At 40.4% G+C, this 22,142-nt stretch overlaps 1 protein-coding gene across 1 annotated transcript in view; it reads left to right on the forward strand.

The window, feature by feature from the left end:
• MYRFL (myelin regulatory factor like) overlaps positions 1–22,142 on the forward strand; it is a 105,499-nt gene that overhangs the window by 58,150 nt on the left and 25,207 nt on the right. Inside the window, exons 11-13 of the mRNA XM_039865998.1 lie at positions 2,218–2,418; positions 9,795–9,903; positions 10,687–10,796. Of these exons, the coding sequence (XP_039721932.1) occupies positions 2,218–2,418; positions 9,795–9,903; positions 10,687–10,796 (420 nt within the window). The remainder of the gene's footprint in view (positions 1–2,217; positions 2,419–9,794; positions 9,904–10,686; positions 10,797–22,142) is intronic.

The raw sequence follows: 22,142 nt of genomic DNA on the forward strand, positions 1-22,142 counted from the left end.
TACAGAAAGGTTAAATGACTGTCTCAAGGTCACACAGCCAGTTTGTGTCATAACATAGACTAAAATGTTCAGTTCTTCCCTAAATATATGAGGCTGTGAGACAAAAGTTTTTTAGAAACTTTAATTCATTTCGGTATTTCATAGCAGTCAACCATTATTGGGCCACATGTGAATACAAGTTTATAATTCCAGAAAGTTTTTCTGATTCCATTATAGTTTGCTTTGACACATTAAGATTCTGGATACCAGAGAAGAGAAATACGTTCACAGACATTATAATAACATTTTCCATATGGATAAAGACACCTCCTTAGGGCTAGATATTTAGAACACTGTAGGTCTCTGGCCCTTTCCAAAATGATTTGAACCTATTTTAGGGATCTGAGTTTTCATCTATCTGATGAAGCCAAGTGAGATTGTTGCAGTTGTTTCAAAAAATTAAATCTACTTACATCTGCTGTTCCAATATCAGTTACCAACATGATAATAATTATCCCAAAACTCAAAAAGAAAAAGAAATCCATCACTGTCCTATTTTGTTTCCTTGAAATGGCTGATTATGTTCAGAGTAGAGTAAACTACATCAACATTTTATACAGCTTACCTTTGGATTTCGTTGATTGCTCACTATAAAAGGATTTGAGTCAAAGCCAATTTGCCATTCACAGACAAGGGGGCTCTAGGGACTTTGCAGAAAAGCTCTTTGTTCAAGTGAATTCACACAAAATAATGTTCAGTGTTGTTACTTCATATTCTTTCACTGCTTTTGTCTATCAAGTGTCAATGGTTGAGTCTTCCAGGCAGCTCATGATTCAGACAGGTGAGAATGAAACAGGAAGTTAAAGATACCTAAAAGTTCTTTAGCTGAACCGAAACTAAGAACTGCACTTTGTGGTTTCTTTTAATTATTATTTTTAAATTGGTAACACATGCATATGGTGAAAACTAAAATCATACCAAGAGGATAAATAGTGAACAGTAAATCTTCTTCCCACCCCAGTTTCTGTGTCTACCAGTCTCCATCCTTGAGGAAACCATTGTTACTGTTTTCTTGAGATAATCTAAGCATATTCGGGTACTGAGTTTGTAATGATCATGCACCGCCAAAAAGGCAAAAGTGAAGATTTTGCATTCATATTGACTTTTTAGATGATCAGGTTCCCTACTGTTTTGTCTGACGTTCTGACCACCCTGCTGCAACACACAAAAATGAGATTTAGAAGTATAGGTCATAATTTAAAAAAAAATATATTAATTTTGTGGGGATTTTGAGGGATTCGGAGATCCCTTCTTAAAGATTTTTGGAAATATATTCAGCAGTTACAGGAAAGTGGGAAAGAGGGCAGACAGTACAGTGGAAAATTCTTCAGCAAAGAATTTTGTTTAAGAGTAAAATCTCCAGAACTTTGTCTAAAGTTTCACTTGGATTTTCTTTGAAGACTGCATTCGGCCAGGGCTACGTCTAGGCAACGGCACAAAAAGGCAAAGTTAGAATCATTAATAATCAAAGGAAGTATAATTCCAGCTCCCAAACTTATTAGCTTTGTGGCTTTGGGCAATTTGTTTATCCTTTCAGAGTCCCAGTAGCTTTAAAATGAGGATAATAGTCCGTATCTCATAGAATTGGAGTGTGGATTTGCACACAACAAAGATAGCAGTTATTATTCTTCCTTTGGTATCATCTTTGTTTAGGGAATAGTTGAAGTGTATTAAATATATTTGTATTGTCATTTGCTTGTCAAATGCATATGAAATCATAAATCCGAAAGTGTTTTGAAACTATGAAAAGGCTGGAAATGCAAGGTATTTTTATTTATCTGAGCTTTAATAAACTTGTAATATTTTCTGCTGTAATGTTCTTTTTTTAAATCATTATTATTATCATCTCTGAAAAGATAGTCATTTTGAGTTTTCTTTTTCATTTTTCACCCGGTAAAATTGACACATTCTCAATTCCAGATATATGCAATAGAGACTGGATGTTCCAAACATGGCATACTGAGCTCCTGCTCGTGGTGGGCAGAACAGATAGAGGGGCCCCCTGGCCTTCCTGGGGCCACACTTTTTTTTGAATATGTAAGAATGTGCCATCCAACATATGATTTTCAGGTGAAAGACTTAGATAACATTTTGCTTTCCTTTGCTCTGAGGAATAAAGCTGTCATCCATCCCTGCTACTGTAACTTTAATTGTAATATATTTATGTATTTTTTCCAGGCCTCTAACCCTGGGCAATTTGAAAATGACAGTGATGCATTATGGCAGCGAGGACCAGTTCCAGAATCTGTTGTCTGTCATGGTCGAGTGGGAATAAACACAGATGTGCCGGATGAAGCCCTGGTTGTCTGTGGCAACGTGAAAGTGATGGGGACAGTTATGCATCCCTCTGACAGCCGGGCAAAGCAGAATATCCAGGAGGTAAGCATGGGGCAGGCCTCAGACACCTCCTTTGACACCGCTGGGCGCTCCTGGCCTCTGCCACGCGTCACACGGGGCATCTCTACATTGTCACCTGTGATGTGAGACTGCTTAACAGTTATGAGGGCTGGAACTGTTAGGCATCTCCGCTGAAACCGTAAAGCAGTTTCTGCCCAAGAGAATGGACTTAACCTGACAGAAGCAGTGGGCAATGACAACATAGCTCTGGCTTCACAAGCAGGAAGTCTCCCAGTCATTTTCCACAGGCTATTGCCCTTCCTTCCGCGCATTGTCAGCTGCTTTCCTTTCCATTTCTAAGTTTTCAAGTCCTTGTTCATCTTCCGAGCACTGTCTCAGTCCAGTTCCTGACCATATTTCTCCCGGACCTCTCCAGCCACTTCCTCCGAGAGCCCCTGGCACCAGCCCTGCCAGCTGCTGTCTGCCCCACTCATCACCTTTCCCTCAGCAGCAGCCAAGGTGCCAGGTCAAGACCATCTCCCTCTGTGGAGAGGCAGCCACGTCTTAGAAATTGGAAACCAGGCCTGGAAATCGGGAGGCTGCTCCTTCACCTTGGGCTCACCCCAGCAATGTGGCCCTGGACAAAATGCTTTACCTTCCCGAACTCAGTGTCTTCATCTCTAAGGTGGAAACAGGCCTCTCTGCCCGACCCCACCACTCTTTTATATTGTTTAACCCATTGAGATAAGTACTGAATCATCTGGGAAAGTCACAACTATGAAGACCTAATGGGTTAGGACGAAGATGCCATGTCACTCCTGGTTCCAGCTCTTCCACCATTTAATTCAGTTTCCCATTCACTGCTTCTACCGCTTCCCCACCTTCTCACTCACACTGTTTCTCCTGTAAGCAGTGCGCTTTTAAGCCTCTTTTTCTTATTCCTTTTTAGTTAACAGGAGCCTTAATCTGTAAATCATTGGCCGTTCTTCCAGACTGCATTCCTTTCCCAGTGCAAATCTGCACTGGTTTTTCTAAACCAGCCAAGGAATGTCCGTCCTCCTTTGCTGAGAGGATTCCAGAGAATGGTTGTAATTGTAGAGTTTTGTGCTGATTGCGAAGCTGCGGTTCATGTTGGAAGAGCTGTGACCTACTAGCCGGGTAGGAACTCTGAGGGCTAGAAAGTTCTCACGTACATGTTCAGATCCCAGTCCTAGATATTGTCCCTTTGCCTTTCAGACAGAGATAAACTCTCTGTGTTTCAGACCACACCAATTCAAACTTATCCCTGCAACGGGCTATCAATTCCTTACCAGTTTTATCCAAATGGAAATGGAAGATGACAAATGGGGCAAGTCATCCACAACCCCTCCTGCTACCACCAGGCTTTTCCCAGAACGTCATTCACCAAATATTCTCAAGTGGTGCTCCTTGGCGTGAAGGAAATATATTGTCTTAAAATAACAAATTTCTTTATAGCTTCTCAAATCCCTATTAGGGAGCCTTCTCCTTAAAGGAAAATTTCATCCCAATCCAGTCTCTAAATGTGAAATTCCTGTATCCCCTTCCTGCTCACAGCAGCATGACGAAATAAAGAGAAGCCAGTCTGCAGCAGAAGGCTAGAGTTTTAGTCTTGATTTTGGCAACGACTGGCTCAGGAACTGTGGCCCAGAGGCATTCTATGCCTCTGTTTCTTCTTCTGTGAACAGGGAAGGCTTATATTCATTTTACCCATGTTGAGGGCTTTTTCTAATTATGTGAAGCAATTTTTAGCTATATGAGTCTAAGCAGATAGATATTATTATTATTTGCTTGTGAAATGCAAATCGAATGTAATTCATTTATTAAATTATTTCATAATAATATATTTGTTCTTAATAAGCTTATCTACATTTAAGAAATATATGTTTCTAGAAATCTTGTCTGTCCTGTTGGCCATTTATTACAGACAAGAGAGAGGATGGCAATGTTGATGATAGTGCTGGCTGATGTGTGAACTTCATCTTCACCTTCCCCTGACTCAGTTTTCCAACTTGTAAAAAGAGAGCCATTCTTCCTAATGTGCTACAAGGAGGGCATACTTAGTCGATCTGATCACATGCATAGGGCTGGAGGCATGCATCCTTCATTCTTTAAGGTTGCATGGTAACCAGCGCTGGCCGCCAGATGAGCTATTGCAAAACATAGTGGCCAGGATGTGGACAGTAGACTAGTGGTTACGGTAGACTATAAACTAGTGTGTGTGTGTGTATGAGGGGGGTAAATGGGGTAAAAGAGGTCAAATATGTGGTGACGGAAAGAAATCTATGGGCAGTAAACACAACGCAATACATATACAACTTACTGTTGAATAGTACACTTGAAACTTACGGATTTCATTAATCAATGTCACCATAATAAATAAAAAAAATAAAAACATAATAAAATGAAATCGAATTAAAAAAAAATAGTAGACAAACATGTTGCCCGGTACTGTGACCAGGGAAAATGAATATAGGCGGCTGCCTTACCCTGGTTCTAGGTGTCCTCACCCAGGGCGACATGGGTTGCTTTGCAGATATTAAGCACACGCGCACTCTGCATAGAGGGTCCTTGTGGAGGAGATCTCTGATGCTCATCTGGACACATATCCAAGACACAGAGAAAATACGGCAGATGTGATTAAAACCTGTGAAACTGAAGTGCTGGAAAAACGAAGTTGGCTTAAGAGGAGCAGCTTAACTTACCCAGATAGTGCATTGTGCTTATTGATGTGACTACAGACTGGAAAAGGAAATGCAGCTCTGAGAATGGAAACTGAACAAAATGAGGGTGGAAAACCAAAGGGGTGTGAAGAACATCAATGTCAATGCAAAAGGAAAAAAAACGAGGAAGTCAAAAGTTGAATGCGTCAATCAAATTCTGCAGCGAAAGCTGAAAGCAAGGCAGCAAAAAAAATAAAAACTAAAAACCAGGAAAAAATCAACTAAGATGAAATGCTCAAAAAGTATTTTTCCCAACGGCATCAGCAGTGAGCTAGTTAAAGACAAAAATATGAAGAGCTCAAGAAAGCCAGACATGCAAAGTCTCCCCTCCCGGTCACAAGCCAAATGCAGAAGTTCCTCAGTTTGCGCTCAGCCAGTGTCACTCAAGCTGCTCCTGATGAGAGACTGATAGTCCTGGCTGTGGGCCACAACTAGATGACATATGACGAGATCTCTTTTCCTGAACAAACTGGACTCCCACGGACTGAGATGTCTTCTCTGTGATGCAGGTCTCAAGTTAATGACACAGAAACCTTGGGCATGAGGCAGCATGACAGTAATGGCCATTTGCATTCACGGTCAAAACTTTCCAAAAGTGCTGTGGGCAAGATCAAATCAGACATTCAGTTTCTAGCTTCTTGCTCAACACACGTGATGAGCAAGGCGTGGCATTAAGTGCTGCTCTATGTATCTTTCCTGGCGATGGATTCCAAGAAGGCACAGCTCTTGCCTCAAGGGTTTTCCCTAGGCCAAGTGTACACATAGGGAACATGCAATACAATCAATTTATATTTAGCTTTGGAAAGTCGACAAGCCAGGAAGCAGAAGAGCATTTTTTTAAGAGAAACATTGTATTAGAAGGTCATTAGATCCCCAACCTAACCCTCGGAATTTTCTTTGGCCAAAAATCTGTCTGAAATACAATGGTAATAGTACCATAGAACCTAATTGCTATGTCTAGCAATGTATCTGTGGAAGAAATGCATTCAAAGATCCAGTTTAGACACCGATGATCATTTTCCCTCTGTATAGCCTGAACAGCCTGAGGGAGGGCACATCCTACTCTGCTTTCCATTTGCAGCAAAGAAATTTCCTCTCCTTTGGTCTCTGATGCGGGGGCTCATGCAGGAATCACAAGGATAAAGAGAAGTAGGCAAAGTAAGCACAGGATTCTCCAAGGGTGCAGGGATCAGGGAACTGGGTTGGGCCTGGCTAGCCTAGCACATGGCCAGTGCAGGCTGGCTCCTAGTTCACCTCTTTTCTTCAATTCTGTTAGTGCCAGGAATTGTTATGCCATTTCGCTACCTCCATTCTTTCATTTCTTCTTTTCTTCATCGAAGTTCTGGGTGCCTGCTACATCAGACACTTTGCTAGGCACTGTGCCGTTCCTGAGATGAACAAGGCATAGGCCTTGCCCTAAGGAATCAAACTTTTATTAAACTTAAGGTCCAGATAAGGAGCACTCATTTACTCTCCAGTACCCGAGATAGCATTTTACGCATAGAAACTATTCATTAAATATTTGTGGAATGAATGAAGGCACTCACATGATAGATGTAGGCAATATAAGATTTTGACTATTCCTTCCCAGACTGACCTGCAAGGTCTTCCCTGCTCTGGCCTTCATCTTTATAGTCTAGTAATGTCAAACTCTGCCTCTGTTGTACAGACATCATTCAGGGGATTTGCTGCCTTGGGACTTGGCTCATGGTGCTCTTTCTGCCCAGCATCCCTGTCTTAGTCTCACTCTTACTTACCATACATCTTTCCTTTATTTTCCTATCTTAAACTTATTAATATAACAAATATTAGTTGAGCACCTACTACATTCAAGGAATTATATTAGAAACTGGTGATATGGTGATGAATAGAAAACCGTAGACTCAAATATGTCCTCACTTTCGTCAGGTATATATCTATAGAGAAGACAGATAGTAAAGGTGACACAATTACCTGTCTGATGATAACTTTGATTTGTGCTATGGAGGAAAAGAACAGGTGCCATTAGCACATAAGCATAGGGACCCTTCCTAGTCTTGAAGGTCAAGAAGTGCTTCTCCAGTGAAGGGATGTTTAAAGTGGGGGAAGAGAAAGTGAGGATGGGAAGGAATTGTTTTTGAGGCAGGGAAAATGCTATGGGCAAAAGTCCTGAAGTGAAAAGAGCAGAACATATTTGAGAACTGGAGTAAGCTGAGATCTCGGTTGGGCTTCACCATCTTAAGGAAGCCTTTCCTTATTCTTTCCTGAGAATATTTTAGATACCTGCTTGGAGCTGCCATGATTCTCCATTCATAATTCCATCATCACCCTGCATATCACATTGTAATATAATCGATCACATGCGACAAGTTTGCCTTCCTGTCTAGACCATGAACTTTTAAAAGGCAATTATTTTTGAAGTCCCAACACTTAGTGTAGTGCATGATATGTTAAAGGTGATTGGTAAATTTTGGTCTAATAAAATAATGAATGAATGCTGTGAATCACGCTTTTGATATGGCAGTTATTAAAACAACAGTGAGCTCAAAATTATACTCCCTGAGAAGTACCTGAAATGAAGCTCATCCACATAGCCAGTTGAGTGCCGAGCCACAAACTTTCACAACTAGCCAAACTCGAGAAAGACAGAGAGCCTTTAAAGATCTTGGAGGCACTTTCCAGCTCACCTGACAGAGGTGGCCAAGGAAATTGCTGAGGGCCATGGCAGGGGTTTTCTTAAAACAACAACAATAACAAAGCATTTTGGGTGGCTCTAACACATGGATGAATGTCCAGGCAGTATAATTTTAATTGCCAAGAGACCACTGGTTTCAAAATCCAGTTATGTTCTAAAAGAAAATTTAGGGACCCACATAGGGCTGCCAACTTTTTACTTTTTGAATAGGATCATTAAAAAAAGATCAATCTTCCAATCAAAAATGGGCAGAGGACCTGAACAGACACTTCTCCCTAGAGGACATACAAATGGCCAACAAATATATGAAAAGATGCTCCACACTGCTAGCTATTAGGGAAATGTAAATCAAAACCACAATGAGATACCACCTCACACCTGTTAGAATAGCTATAATCAACAGAATAAGTAATAACAAATGTTGGAGAGGATGTGGAGAAAAAGGAACCCTCTTACACTGCTGGTGGGACTGCAAATTGGTACAGCCACTATGGAAAACAGTATGGAGGTTCCTCGAAAAACTAAGAATTGATCTACCATATGATCCAGCAATCCCTCTACTGGGTATTTACCCCAAAGACTTGAAAACCCATATCCGCAAAGATATTTGCCCAGCGATGTTCATAGCAGCATTATTTACTGGCCAGGACATGGAAGCAACCAAAGTGTCCTATGATAGATGAGTGGCTAAAGAAGCTGTAGTACATATATACAATGGAATGTTACTCAGCCATAAGAAGAGACGAAATACTGCCATTTGCGACAACCTGGATGGACCTCAAGATAATCATACTAAGTGAAATAAGCCAGACTGAAAAAGTTGAAAATCACATGATATCACTTATATGTGTGATATAAACCTAAAAGCAACAAATGAACAGGACAAATAGAGACTCATGGACATGGACAATAGACTAGTGGTTACCAGAAGGTAGGGGATGGGGGAGGAGGGAAGAGGTAGACAGGGTGAAGGGGTTCAAATATAGGGTTATAAGGGGAAGGTGAAGTGGGTAAAGGGGATTGAATATATGGTACCTGAAGGAAACTGGACTCTGGGTGGTAATCACACAGTAGAATATATAGATGTCAAATTATAATGTACACCTGAAAGTTATATAATTGTACTAACTAATGTTACCCCAATAAACTTAAAAAAAAATCAATCTTGCTATACTATCAATTCATTTAAAAAACAAACAATCTCAAATTAAAGAAGAATCTTTTGAATCAAACACATTTAGCTTTACGAAAAATTCACTGTGTTGTCTTCATTGTTATTATTTTGGTGGGACCCAGCGAAATGTTTTTGAGAGATTTGCAGTGACAGTCGGGAATACCTTTGACAATCTGCAAGGTTAGTGAGCCCAGAGGGCACCATCATTGACTGGGTGGTGTGGGGGAGAAGCCATTCTCAGGAGGGGAGGGTCTGAGTCTTGAAGATCCAGCAGGTGGGCAACGAACTTGCAATCTGTCACTTGAAGAAATTTCCTCCAGCAAAATGTCCAAAAGTTCAATGATAGAGGATATATCCATACCTCAGAAGCTGTTACTTGAATGAAACATTGCATTTTCAACTTATAAATACAAGGTTGGCCTGTATTTGTTTGGTGTTTATATTGTGTGTTCATTTGGAAATGATACTTTGCAATCCTGAACAGCAATTGTTTCTCTCCCAAGGGAGCAACCTCAGTCCTCAGAAGGAGGGTTCGCCTTTCAGAGGAGAGGAGGAAGGCAAGAGCAGTGAATGAGGGAGCTTCTGCCTTGGAACTTAGATGTAAAAACTCTGGCTCAGTTTACAAATCAGTGACTGGAAGTCACTGACCTGAACCTTGAAACTTTGGCTTCTCTGAGGAGAAAAATATAAATTTTTCTTAAAATAGTTTGGGCAAGAGGAAACGACCACCCCATTTTCAACATTCCTAATCTCTCTGGGTTGCTCTGGGCATTGATTTGCATAGCAAATGCCTAAGCAGGTGAAATCTGCTCTTCTTTAATTAAATTAGGTGAATACGGATGAACAGCTGAAAAGAATAACCCAAATGAGGATTGTCGAATATGACTACAAACCTGAATTCGCTTCTGCGATGGGAATAAACACTGCCCATCAGACAGGTACACACACAAGTGCTCTTCTTATTTGGGTATTGTCAACGATTAAAATTTTAATTCCCCCTTCACCTGGAGGTTGTGTGCTATGGCATTTGACGAATCCCGTTGGTCTAACTTGTCCTCTGTGAAACCTATAATTTCAGGACAGGAAAGGTTAAAGAAATTTCTGTCATCTTTACTCAACACACCCACCCCCACTTCTGCACCCCCAGGTACCAGTGGAGTATTTTGAATATATTGTTTCTTTTCACTGGAGTCATCTCGATCATGGAATGAGGGTTGAGGGGCAGATGGAAACTCAAACTGTATGAGCAGCAGCATTGGCAGTCCTGGCGGGGAGAGAGGAGAGGGCAAGATAGGCGGGTCTAGGTCAGAAGGGACAGAGCGGTGCTTATACTCCAATATGAGAATCCTAAAGAAAGGAAGACCATTTAGAAGGCAAAGTCCTCCTGCAGGAAAAGAAAATAATTCAAGCTAATGCCCTATCTTTGCTTCTATGTACAGGAATTTTAAGGTATTTACTCACTCCTTCTAACATTTGGCCCAGAGTCTCAAGGAAAAATAAAGAAACGACACTCCCATTTTAATCTTACAGCGATTCTTGGCTCAAAACTCCTGCTTTGCTCAAATGCATCATAGATCAAAGCAAAAGCTGACAAGGGATAAGCATCTATTTGCAGAGACATCCCACGTGGCTTTCTGTGTTCCATTCTGATATAGGTCTGGGAGGATTTTCTCCAGATAGGTCTTTTCCTGTCTAAACCTGTTGGAGTGTGTTGTGTCTAGGAATAATTGCCCAGGAGGTGCGAGAGGTCCTGCCCAGAGCCGTAAGAGAGGTTGGTGATGTCACCTGTGAAAACGGAGAGACATTGGAGAACTTCCTCATGGTTGACAAGGTAACCACTGAATAGATACCTGCCGCTAGAGCTATAACCCCACGGTGAAACCCCCTTCTGTGACATCACAATGTGCTGAGACATCCCACCAGGATGAAAACAGGACAATGAAAAGAATTCTCTACTGAGCTATGGAGTAAGTTGGTATCAATTATCCCACACTAGTCGTAGGCACCAAAAAGTCCCATATGGGAAAAAGAAAAAGGAATATGTAACAATAAGCATTTGAGTTCAGCAGGTCCTATTGTTGGAGAGAAACTGGCCTTGGGCAAGTCCACTTAGCAGGAGTGCACTTCAAACAAGAACCAAACATCATGAGGAAGAGTGACAAGCTTTGATTAGGCTTTGTCTTGAAAAATGAAACTCAAACTCATGAAAGTGTAACTTACCTCACATAATATCATCTAGGTTATCATTAAAACAATGTGCTCTTCCTTCGAATAATTGAGGACTGAAGTTTTGTTTTGTTTTTGAGCATCGTTTTTTGACAAAATTGTATGTTTGACTCTCACAGCACAGTCATGAAGTGGGTCATTTTTACCAACATATCCATGAGCCTCATCATTTTTCCCAAGGGCCTGTCTTAATTCTTTGATATTCAAATCATTTTCTTTTGAAGGAATGTCACCATCTTTGTGGATTAGCAATTCTTCACTTGTCAAGGGGTCCAAGGCTGCCATTTCCTCACTTGCTGATGCCTTGTGTGTGATTTGAGCAGTTCTCTGAGATCACGACTGTTAATTCTGTGAAATCCTGCATCTTTTGTGAGGTTTGCATATTCTCTCTGCCACTGATTTGCTTTATAGTGTGTTTTTATATTTGATCCTGGGAGGGAAGACTGATTGACACAGGGATTTTATAGTAACCGGGAGAGATGTGTGAATGGAGATCAATTTGTAATTTGTCAGTTCGGCTCAAAGTATGTAAGATTCGGTGGGGAATCTTACTAAAGTGCAGATTCTCATTCAGCAAGAATGGGGTGAGACCTGAGGTCCTGCATTTCTAGCCAGCTTCTAGGCGATGCCAGTTTTTGCCACTTCTGCTGGCCAGCAAACCACACTTGGAGTAGCAAGGTAGAAGGTGCATTTTCACGTTATGTCCTTCCACAGTCTTCTATCTACAAGCTCTTGGACAACAAATACTTAGATAACAGGATCCAGATGGCCTGCTCAGCCCGGCCGGAGGGGCCGAGTGCAGAAGTCGAGTTACTTCCTCCTGCTTCCCAGCACTACGTCTTTGACAGCAGAAATTCTTCGGTCTCTCCCTCAGACCTTGACTATCATTTCACTCAAGAGGAGTATCATGTGAAATTTATTTTTCGTCGTAAGATACTAAAGTTTTCCAATGATTTACTTAAAATATATTCAATATATTCAGAAGTATTTGTGTAATAAAGTCAGCCTCACCCTCTTGCATTTTCGTAAGCTTCCTGGTGTGAGAGAACAGAGCGTAGGCAGCAGCTGTCAGTTTCAGGATACAGCCTTGGGAGTGCTGCCAAGGTGGGGCCCTTGGTGTTGTATGTACTCATCTGGTAGCTGCTATGTCACTTCTGGCTGTGGCCCACCCCTAGAACACTCAGGAAAGAGTTTTCTGTGTAGGTAACATCTGCCCAGGACCTATGACTCTTACTTTTCAGCAAGATAATTAGTTCTCCCCCATAACCCGGTATGTTCTCATCTCGGTTAAGTTGAATGGAAGCAGTTGGGTTTATTAACAACAGAAGTTCCAAGGGCCACTCTGTTCTTCCCCCAGGACAGGCTACATCTCAAGGTCATTCCTAGGAAGGCAAACACAGAGCACTGGGAAAGTAGGGGATGACATTCCTGTTCCAGAAAGCCAGGTTCATCTTTCACCTGAGGAGCAAACCATGCCAAGGCAGCATTCAGGGTATAAATAAGTAAAACCGGTAAAGGTCCAGAGTGGAAAAGTTGCGATTTTCTTAGTAACAGGACCTTATAGTGATACGGTCTACGGAGACATCGCTAAGGCCACACTCATTCACAGAATCTGTAACACCAAGAGCCGATGAAGTTCTTTCACTCTGCAGCCTGACTTTCTCCTTTGGCTCCTTTCGGAGGATGGACTTCATTTGCTGGTTTAATCTTCCACACTGTGGAATTTCCCTTCTCTATGTTATAAGTACCTCACAGAATATCTTTTATTCTTTCTCATTAACAATAGGGAATGTGGCTCCTGTTGTCCCATGCTCTTCGTTAATTGTAAAATAAGCAAAATGTACAGAGAGCTTCTTGCTCTCCTGGCCTCCCACCCATTCACATGGGCAGCATGGTGTCTTTGATTATCACGTCTAGGGATGCTGGCTTTTAGGAACTCCACTAGGACTTCCTGGGCTTCATGTGCTGTAGTAACTAGCAGAGATCAGATTCAGATACAGTCTCGCTATTCCTCACTCCATTTCACTTCCACCAAATGTCCTTATTTATTTATTTATTTATTATTTTAAAAAATTTTTTTATTTAAATTAGTTTCAAGTATACAGTACACAGGTTAGACATCTATCTGGTTCATAAAACGATCCCCCCAGTTGCTCCCTCCCTCCCCGGCCCTCCACCTAGACATCATATTAATGCTAACTGCATTCCCTATGCTGTGCTCCCCATCCCCATGACCATCTATCAACTACTAATTTATACTTCTTTAACCCTTCATGCCATTCTCCCAGCCCCCCAAACCCTCTCCCTTCTGTCTGTCACCAAATTGTCCACTATATTTGTCAGTCCGTTTTTGATTAGTTTGTTCTTTTTGTTCCTTAGATTCTGCATGTAAGTGAAATCGTATGATATTTATCTTTCTCTGTCTGACTTATTTCACTCAGCATAATAACCTCTAGGTCCATCCATGTCATTGCAAATGGTAGGATTTCATTTTTTTAATGACTACATAATATTCCATTGTATATGTGAGCCATAATTTATTTATCCAATCGTCTGTCAATGGGCCTTTTTTTTTTAAATAAAAATAATTTTCATTGAGGCTAAAATGCAAACTTGAAATGCATGTAAAAATGCTGAAATGTTGTGTTCCATGATTGCTATATCATCTCCACATGTACTTTGCAACTTTATGTCACAATAGGAAAAAGAATGCTGGATCTTTACAGACTGTCCATGCAGCCAACCAGAGTTAGAGATGAGTGATGTTAGTCAGTGTTGGTATAACTAGCTTTTCTTTTCTCTTCTTAATAGGAGAGAGAACTTTGTGAGATAAACTGCTCTTATCTGGGGTAATTTGCTTCTTCTCATAAGTTTCTCATGGGTTGTGGAAGCTCAACGATGGGAGGTAGAGTGAGAGGGCTCAGGGCTGATGATACTGGAGTAAGGAGATCTAACCCTGCATGTGACCACTGGGAGCTTTCTGGCTTGTTCCCCTATCTTTTTATCTGAGACTTTTATTGATTTGTTTCTGTGATTATGTGGAAACAGGTGATTACATTTGTTGAATGATATTATTAGGTGTACTTAGTATAAGAAAAATGTATACAATATATGCAAGAAGTGCCTTAAACATATCCACAGCTGAGTCTATGTAAAGATGAGGTTTATATTATGAATAATTATTCATTTAATAATCTCTCTGTGTTTTTATTGATTGCACATTATAAACCACCCTACTATAACTTAGTATGTAACTACTTTTTACTCCTACTTCTATTTTTCCTTCAACCATAATGTGTCAGGAATTGTCATTTGAGTCATGCAGAGATACATAATACTTGATTCCTATCTTTAAGTAGCTTACAGATAAGACAGGTACACAAGTAATAAAGCTCTAAGCTATAACATGAGAGGTACTGGGGATGCATAAATGAAGTACCACACCAGCTCAGGAATGAGAGAGGATATATGGAGACGAGTGGAAAGGAAGCTGGGAGACTGAGAGACAAGTGAAAGAAGACACTGTCAGAACTTGGGGACCTCACAACCCATGAGGTACTTATGAGGTGTGACCGAGGAAGGGAGGATGTCTCAGGTGGCCTCTGAAGCCTTCCTTTTTCTCATCCACAGTACCCAGTTAGACACCAAGTCCAGTCGTTCTTACTTTGGTAATATCTTTTGTATATTATCTCCTCTCTTTATTCGCTTTATTCTTTCCATAGTCTCCCTAACTGACCTGCTAACCTGCTAGCCACCAGTAGAATTATCTTCCTTAGAAACAAAACAAAATAAATCTCTGATTATACAGTTTCCCTTTCCCGCTTTTATAACCCTCCACAATATGGATGGAATCTTCTTTTTCTAACTCATTTCCTAACACTCACACCCATCCCCCAACTCCAAAACACCTTCTTCCCGAATAAGCTGAGAACCTTCAGAATATGGTATGTTTGCACACACAGGCACGTCTTGTTTGCTGACCCTTCCCACACCCCAGCTTTTTGCTGCTGTTGTTCCTCTCACTCGCCAGGTTTGTTTCTGCCTCAGAGCTGTTCCATTGGATGCTCTCTGCCCTAAAGACTCTCCCTTTAGATGATCTCATCATTTGGATCTCAGCACCGAGACCTTCCCTGACCGCCTCATCTAAATAGTCTCCACAGCACTTGGGTTTCACCTTGTAAAATTCAGGGCCACAGCAAGGGTGTATAATGCCTTTGTAGTAATTAGAAAAAGGGGCCCCTCTGGCTAGTGCAGACCCCGTTTATCCCCTCAGCTGGGCCTCTGGCAAGGGACACGCTACAAACTTATTTAGAGCAGCCTGGAGACTGTTGTCCCTAACTGAAATTATCTTGTTTATTTGCCTACTTGTTCTTTGCCAGTCTCTCCGATTAGTTGTGTGAGAGCAAAAATCTTCCATGTTTTTCAAAACTGCCTCTTTAGTACTTGATGTGTGGCTTTAACTCCGGGCTTTAGAATATTGTAGGAATTTAATGAATATTAGTTGAACGAATTAATGAATTCTGTGATGCCTGCATTGATCCTGTCTCTTTTCTGTCTTAAGCCTCTGAATACATATCTTCTAGAGTATTTATCACATCACATTGTCATTCTCTCTCTGTTACGTGTCTCCTCCTGTAGACCGTGAACTTGCAGAGGTCGGAGAATGTGCGTCATCAATCATTTAGTATAAAATTATTTCGTATAGAATCTGATACATCCTAGGTTTTCGGAAAGAGTGTGTTTATGTTAATGCCCGAAATTTTGAATCTGAATAAAAGGAAGAGAAGTAGTTTTATTGACATAAAGAAGCCTGAAGGAGAGTGGTTTACTGGGGTTCAATTCTGAGTTTGAGGTGTCAGCCGAACTGTCAGATGAAAACGTCCAGAGATGATGACTGGGAGTGTGGAACTTGAGAGCGGCAGATGTGGACAAAGATATCAATTAATAAGGGAAGGGTTATGGACACAGATCACAGGTTGGAAGTCGGAGGCAAAGTCTAGCCTGCAGGCATTCTTTCCCCCCTCATAGTGTTTTAAATTTTTTTTAAATTTGGTGTCTCCCTTCAAAATTTAGGAGGTCCTCACACAAATTTCAGATTTCTAATTCCCTGGACATATCAGATCTGGTGACATGGTGCTGAGGGGTGCTCCCCCAGAGAGGCTTCATGAATCCTCAATATCTATGCTTCTGTTACTTGCCTGTAGCTCTCAAGTTCACATGGAATACGAAGCAGCAGAACACTTCCAGTGAAGGCTATAGAGGAAGGAGAGGACCTGTGGAGGTCAAGGGGATTGGGCAAAAGCAGGAGGAGAATATGGGGCAAGCAAGGTGCCGACAAGTCTAGTGAGAATTGGGATCAACAAGGAAATGGGGAGGAAGAAGATGAGATGGGATGAAAATAAAGAGCAAAATATCATTGATTTCGATGATTGAAAAATCATTCATAATATATGGCACAGCAGTTAAGGGCACAAATTTCAGCATCAGATTAAACTTTGTCCAAAACTTGGGTCAGCAAGTTTGGGGGATTATAAGGTCACTTTTACAGCTATACAAAACAAATTATTTTATTCCTTACAGTTCTACAGTAAAAATAACTTCATTACGGTGAGTTGAAATTCTACCTTAATCACTTTTCTCCCACCGAAGCAATTGTTTTTATAAATGATTTTTGTTAAGGCAAGTTTTCTTAGGACTATGACTTTTAGGTCTACACCATAGTAGAACCTAATAAATGGTTAATTGTTAATAGATTTTTCCATATGCCATTCAGAGATGCCACCACTTCAGGTGACTCTGAAATAATTTTTTTAAATAGAGTGATTTATTTTTTATTCTTTGATAGAGAAAAACTGAGTTATAAAAAATTATATTAGTTTAAGTTCAAATAGCCAGCATAGAATCTAAGGGGGACTTCTAAATGTCCTACTCAGCAGTTGGTTTAGAAGTCCATTCTTTTCTCATCAAGGAAGGAACAACTCATTCCTTGGTCATGATAAGTTTATTTTAGGATGTTAATATTCCCTGTTGCACTCACTTGATTGATTTGACTCCATGACAAATGATTACTTGGGAGTTCATATATTATTACAACCAACCCTGGATATTTTAACAACTGAACGCTGTTTGTAGATCATCTTCTCTCATAGGACCTCCTTACACTGGAGCAAGGAGAAAATTCTCTTGTTTTCTGGTAACAATTTTAGAGAGAAATAAGCCATTTATTATTCTCTTGGAAAATTTCTTTTTGTAGTTATGTCTTCTTAGAAAAAGTTATTGCTTTTTTTTTTTTTTCATGCCTTTAAAGAAGATGAATAGATTGAATCAATAGATGGGAGGATGCAGTGAAAGAAGTAGAACCATATGCTAACTGTGGAGTTTAGGTGGTGGGTATTTGGGTGTTAACAACTTTTTCAACTTTTCTGTATTCTTGAAAATTTTTGTAATAAAATGTTGGGAAAAGAAGCCATAGTTCCAGACACCTAAAACTGCAATTTAAATATTGCGTCAGCAGGTGGTGACAATGCTTTGACAATTAGATAGATCTGTGATTTGGGACCTGGAATTTCACACTTCATTTACCAGAGTATCCTAGTTAAAATAGCTGAATTTATGCCAAAAGTCTCTAAGAGAATATTTTTGAGTAGTTTTTAAAGAAGTAAAGTCTTTAAGTATAATTCAGTCCTTTTCTGATCAATGCTAACTTATCTTTATAATCCCAGTAGGTGGGTGTGGCTTGCTTGGGCTTCAGCTACAAAGCACCTGGGCTACTGAGCTCTTTCTCAGCTATTTAGTCGATCACTGTGCCTTCAAACAAATTAGACCAAGTAAAGAGCTAAAGTTAAAGAAACTTTCTTCAAGAGTGGTATCTCTCAAGATGTAAAATCCCTTTTATTTCCGCCCCCCACTCCCCAGGGGATATTTCCCCATTGTCTTTATTATTGGAACTTTAGGGTTGATGTACTACAGTTTTTATTTTACTGCTCTTATACTTTATTGCATCCCCCGCTCCTTCATCCTCATCTCCTCTTCTATCCAACTCATCCACAGCAATGGCAGCTACTCTAATGTGTTTCATATATATCCTTGGATATTTAGGCCTTCTGGATTATTATTAGTGTTATTTTTTTAAATGTGTTTTAAATTTCTTTGAATTATGTACATCTGCTCAGAGTCTGATTCATGGAATTCCTTGGCCTGTGTCTTTACGTTCTCTGTCCCGAGTGGTGGACCGTCCCCCGCTCCAAGCTCTGTTGACCACAAACTATGCAGGGATGAACGTTCTCACACAGGACCCTTTGTGACTCTTTGGGAGGTTTTCTCTGGGACATATACCAGTAATGGGGTGTTAGTCAGTTCTGATTTGTTTCTCTATATACTCAACACCTGACATTACGGACTTTCTAAATTTTACAGTTTTGTTGGAGTACAGTAATATCTTATTGTTTTAATTTGCCTTTCTCTGATTAGTAATAAAGCTGTGCATTTCTTTCTTATGTTAGCCGTTTAGATTTATCCTTCTGTGAATTGTTTGGCCCAGTTTTACATTGGGTTATTTGTCTTTTTCAGGATAAGAATATAACTTTTCACTTGACACAATTTTATTCTTTCCCAGTGCTCTCAAAAATAAAACTAATAGATAGAAGCTATAGCAATGGCTTAAGATAGTGGCAATTATTTTCTATTTCAATGCCTTGTTGCTTTCCTTCCAAGTGTTAATTGCAACTTAAAGCTATATTTACTTGCTGGGCAGTCTCTCCCACCAGAAATTATGCTCTATGAGGGCAGAGACTCTTCCTGCCTTATCTAATTGTTTTATCCCAGCACCTAGGAAAGTGGTTACATCATAGGTGCTTGATAAAGAACTATTGATTCCATTCACTAATCGAATATTGAGTTATGTGTGCCAGGTACTGAGTTAGCCTTGGGGAGTCATGAAACTTTGTGACTGCCCTCAAAGGGAGCTCATTGGTCACCCAGAAAACACAAGAAATCCAAGAATTGCAACGAACTGAGACATGTGCCAGTTCAAGTGGAAACTTGTTTCAAAGGACTCAAGGCCTTCTATAGAAAACTACATTTGAACAGAGGTAACAAAAATTAAGCAAGGATTCTAAAACAAGCAAATAAAGGGAACAATGAAATACATACTTTTAAACACGTTTATAAAGCTGTGCTCTTCTGGCTTAAAACGGAGGTCAAAACACAACGCCCAGGGAAAGGAGCCCAAGAGTTACACTTTTTGCACTAGAAATATACACGTGCAGCAAACCTCTCCTCCAGGGACCTGTTGGAAATTCAGCTGGAAGACTGAGCTTCCATACCACCTCAACAGCTTGCTTTTCTGGTTTAAGGATTCTATTCTTTTGAATCCATGTCAAGGCCTGGAGGACTATCCACAAAATAAACTCTTGGACAGAGATCTAAAGCTGAGTTTATCCAAAGCCCAAGCAATTGCCAGACACACCCATTGGCTAGAGACAGTTTTTCTCCCCTTGGCAATCATTTTTATAATGCTCAGTTATAGGCTGTTTTATTCCCATGATCTGATTACAAAATGTCAGTCCATGCATTATCAGATGCCACAAGGAGAGATCTTCAAGTCTCTGACTCTCACTGGGAGAGAAATAAGAGCCTATTTCAACTTCTGAAAGCTTTCTTTGCCATCAAGCTTCATTACCCTTATTCAGTGTTGTTAGAGGACAAGTCATAGTTCCCAGAGAGAGGAGAAATCAGCTCCACTGCCTGACTGCTGCCCATGTTGTGGGCCCAGTTATTGTCAAATCTGCAAGGGACCCAGGAGCTTGCAAACTGTGTTCTGTGGAGTCCAAAGGTTTCCTAGGGGATGGGGTGGGGTAGGGATGGGAGTACTGGAAGGACATTCATGTCTTTCTTGAGCCAATCTCCTCCCAAAGGGAAAAGTACTTAACCAAAGCGGGAACCTATTTGCTGGGTACAATCAAAATATTTTCCCATTGCAGTAAGGATGTCAAACACTAGTGTTTCTTTGCTTATTTCACCTGCATTTCCATGGGAATTTCCTAACACGGAAAATAAATTTGGACCTGAGTCCTTTTATTTCTCTGAGAGAAACCTCAGATAAAAAAATAAACAGGAAGTATGGCCACTCCCTTCAATCTCACTAGAGAGCAGTGCTATGACTTCTCAATGCCTCATAGCATGAACTACCATTGTCAGACTATGCATTCATTTAATCATCAAATATGTACTGAGTTACTGCTCTGTGCTGGAGAATCATCTGTGGGCAAGGTGTGGGGCTCTATTTCTAGGTGTTTATAATATAGGCAAATATGACACTAAGTGTGGGAGGAGGGGGAAGACAGATGGTTAAGGTAAAGGGAGCAGCCTGTGCTGGTTCCAGAGACTAGAGAAAGCAAGATAAGCTCAGTGAAGGGCAAATAGTTTCAGTATGATTAGAACACAGAGTGCGAAGGGGGCTATGATAAAAGAGGAAGCTTAAACAAGGAACCCTCCAGCCAGGTAACAGCTCACTAATGCCTCCCTGCTGTTTCCATGCGCACAAGTACTTGCCACACTACCCTTCATGACCTTTCAGAAAATAAGCTCACATTGTTCCTATGTACCCTTACCCCAAAGCAAGTGGGTAGAAGACCTTTTGTGATCTGAAGCAGTTGCCACTTTCCCCCATAGTCTCATGAGCGATTTTTGGTGGCAAGCTGGTTTAATCATCTTTTTATCACAATTGTAAAGCTACATTTCAGCTGAGGTAGTGGGTTCCATCTAAAATGGTTAATAGTAATTAAACAGAGTTGAGCGATTAAATTAGGTTTAATTATAAAATAGTTTTAATAAACAGTAGATATCAGATGGGGAAGCTTTTCAAATGCCCCAGCCTTATGCCCATCTCAGCCCTAATGAATACAGTCCTCTATGGGACCTGGATGTATGTATTTAGAAAAAGTCTCTTGGGCATTTAGGTGGTGAAAATGAACTCACAAAGACTTTCTCTTGCATAGAAAATGACATTTTCAGAAAATTCTAGATGAGTTTTGAACATATTTCTGCTAGCTTCACTATGATGATAGAAGACAGAAATCAGAAGTATTTTCCTCAGAGTCAATCCCCATAGCACGTCCTAGAAATTTATTTTTTGGTAGTTTTCCATTGGATCCATAAAGTCAGAGCCTTACTTATAATTAGGAAGATAGTGGCAAATTCCCTCTCTACCTTTATTTCCTTTGAAATAGGAAAACATGGATTATCTTCTGGCTTTTTGGATCTACCTGGAAGATGTGTGGTGCCAGCAAGCTTGAGATGGGGACATCAGAGATGGCTTTTCATCATTACTGACAAGCAACTGGACAATCGTAGCCATCGCCCCAATCTCATGAGGCAACATTAAAAGTCCTGTTGGAGAGACATTGCAGAAAGAACTTACTGTGGTTTATTTATTTATTTTATTAAATTTATCCGGGCGACATTGGTTAATAAAATTATATAGGTTTCAAGAACTTACTGTGGTTTAGAGGGTACTTTAGCATCATTCTCCATGGTCTGTTTTGATTTGGATTAAATAACAAATTAATGTATCAAGCAAACATTAAAAAAAAAGAAGCCAGGTGCCAAGAAAAATTTTAAAAATATATATTAGGTATGGTAGTGCCAATGAAGATGGAGAGAAGCGGGTAGATTCAGGAGATTCAAGATGTTGAACTGACAGCACTTCGTGATAGATTGCCTGTTGGGGAACAGAGTGGGGGAAGGGATCAGAGATGATGATTGGGTTTTCAAAACCCCTTTGTTTGAATGAATTGCTTATGAGATAGTTTTAAATTTAACTCACTCTGATGGATTTACTTAATGGGTAAGAGTCTTTAAGAGAATTTCTAATTTCTAATCATACTGAAACCATTTGCCCTTCACCGAGCTTATCTTGCTTTCTCTAGTCTCTGGAACTAACACAGGCTGC

Source organism: Pteropus medius, unplaced genomic scaffold (genome assembly GCF_902729225.1).
Source record: "Pteropus medius unplaced genomic scaffold, Ma_sr-lr_union100, whole genome shotgun sequence".
Taxonomy (NCBI): Eukaryota; Metazoa; Chordata; class Mammalia; order Chiroptera; family Pteropodidae; genus Pteropus; species Pteropus medius.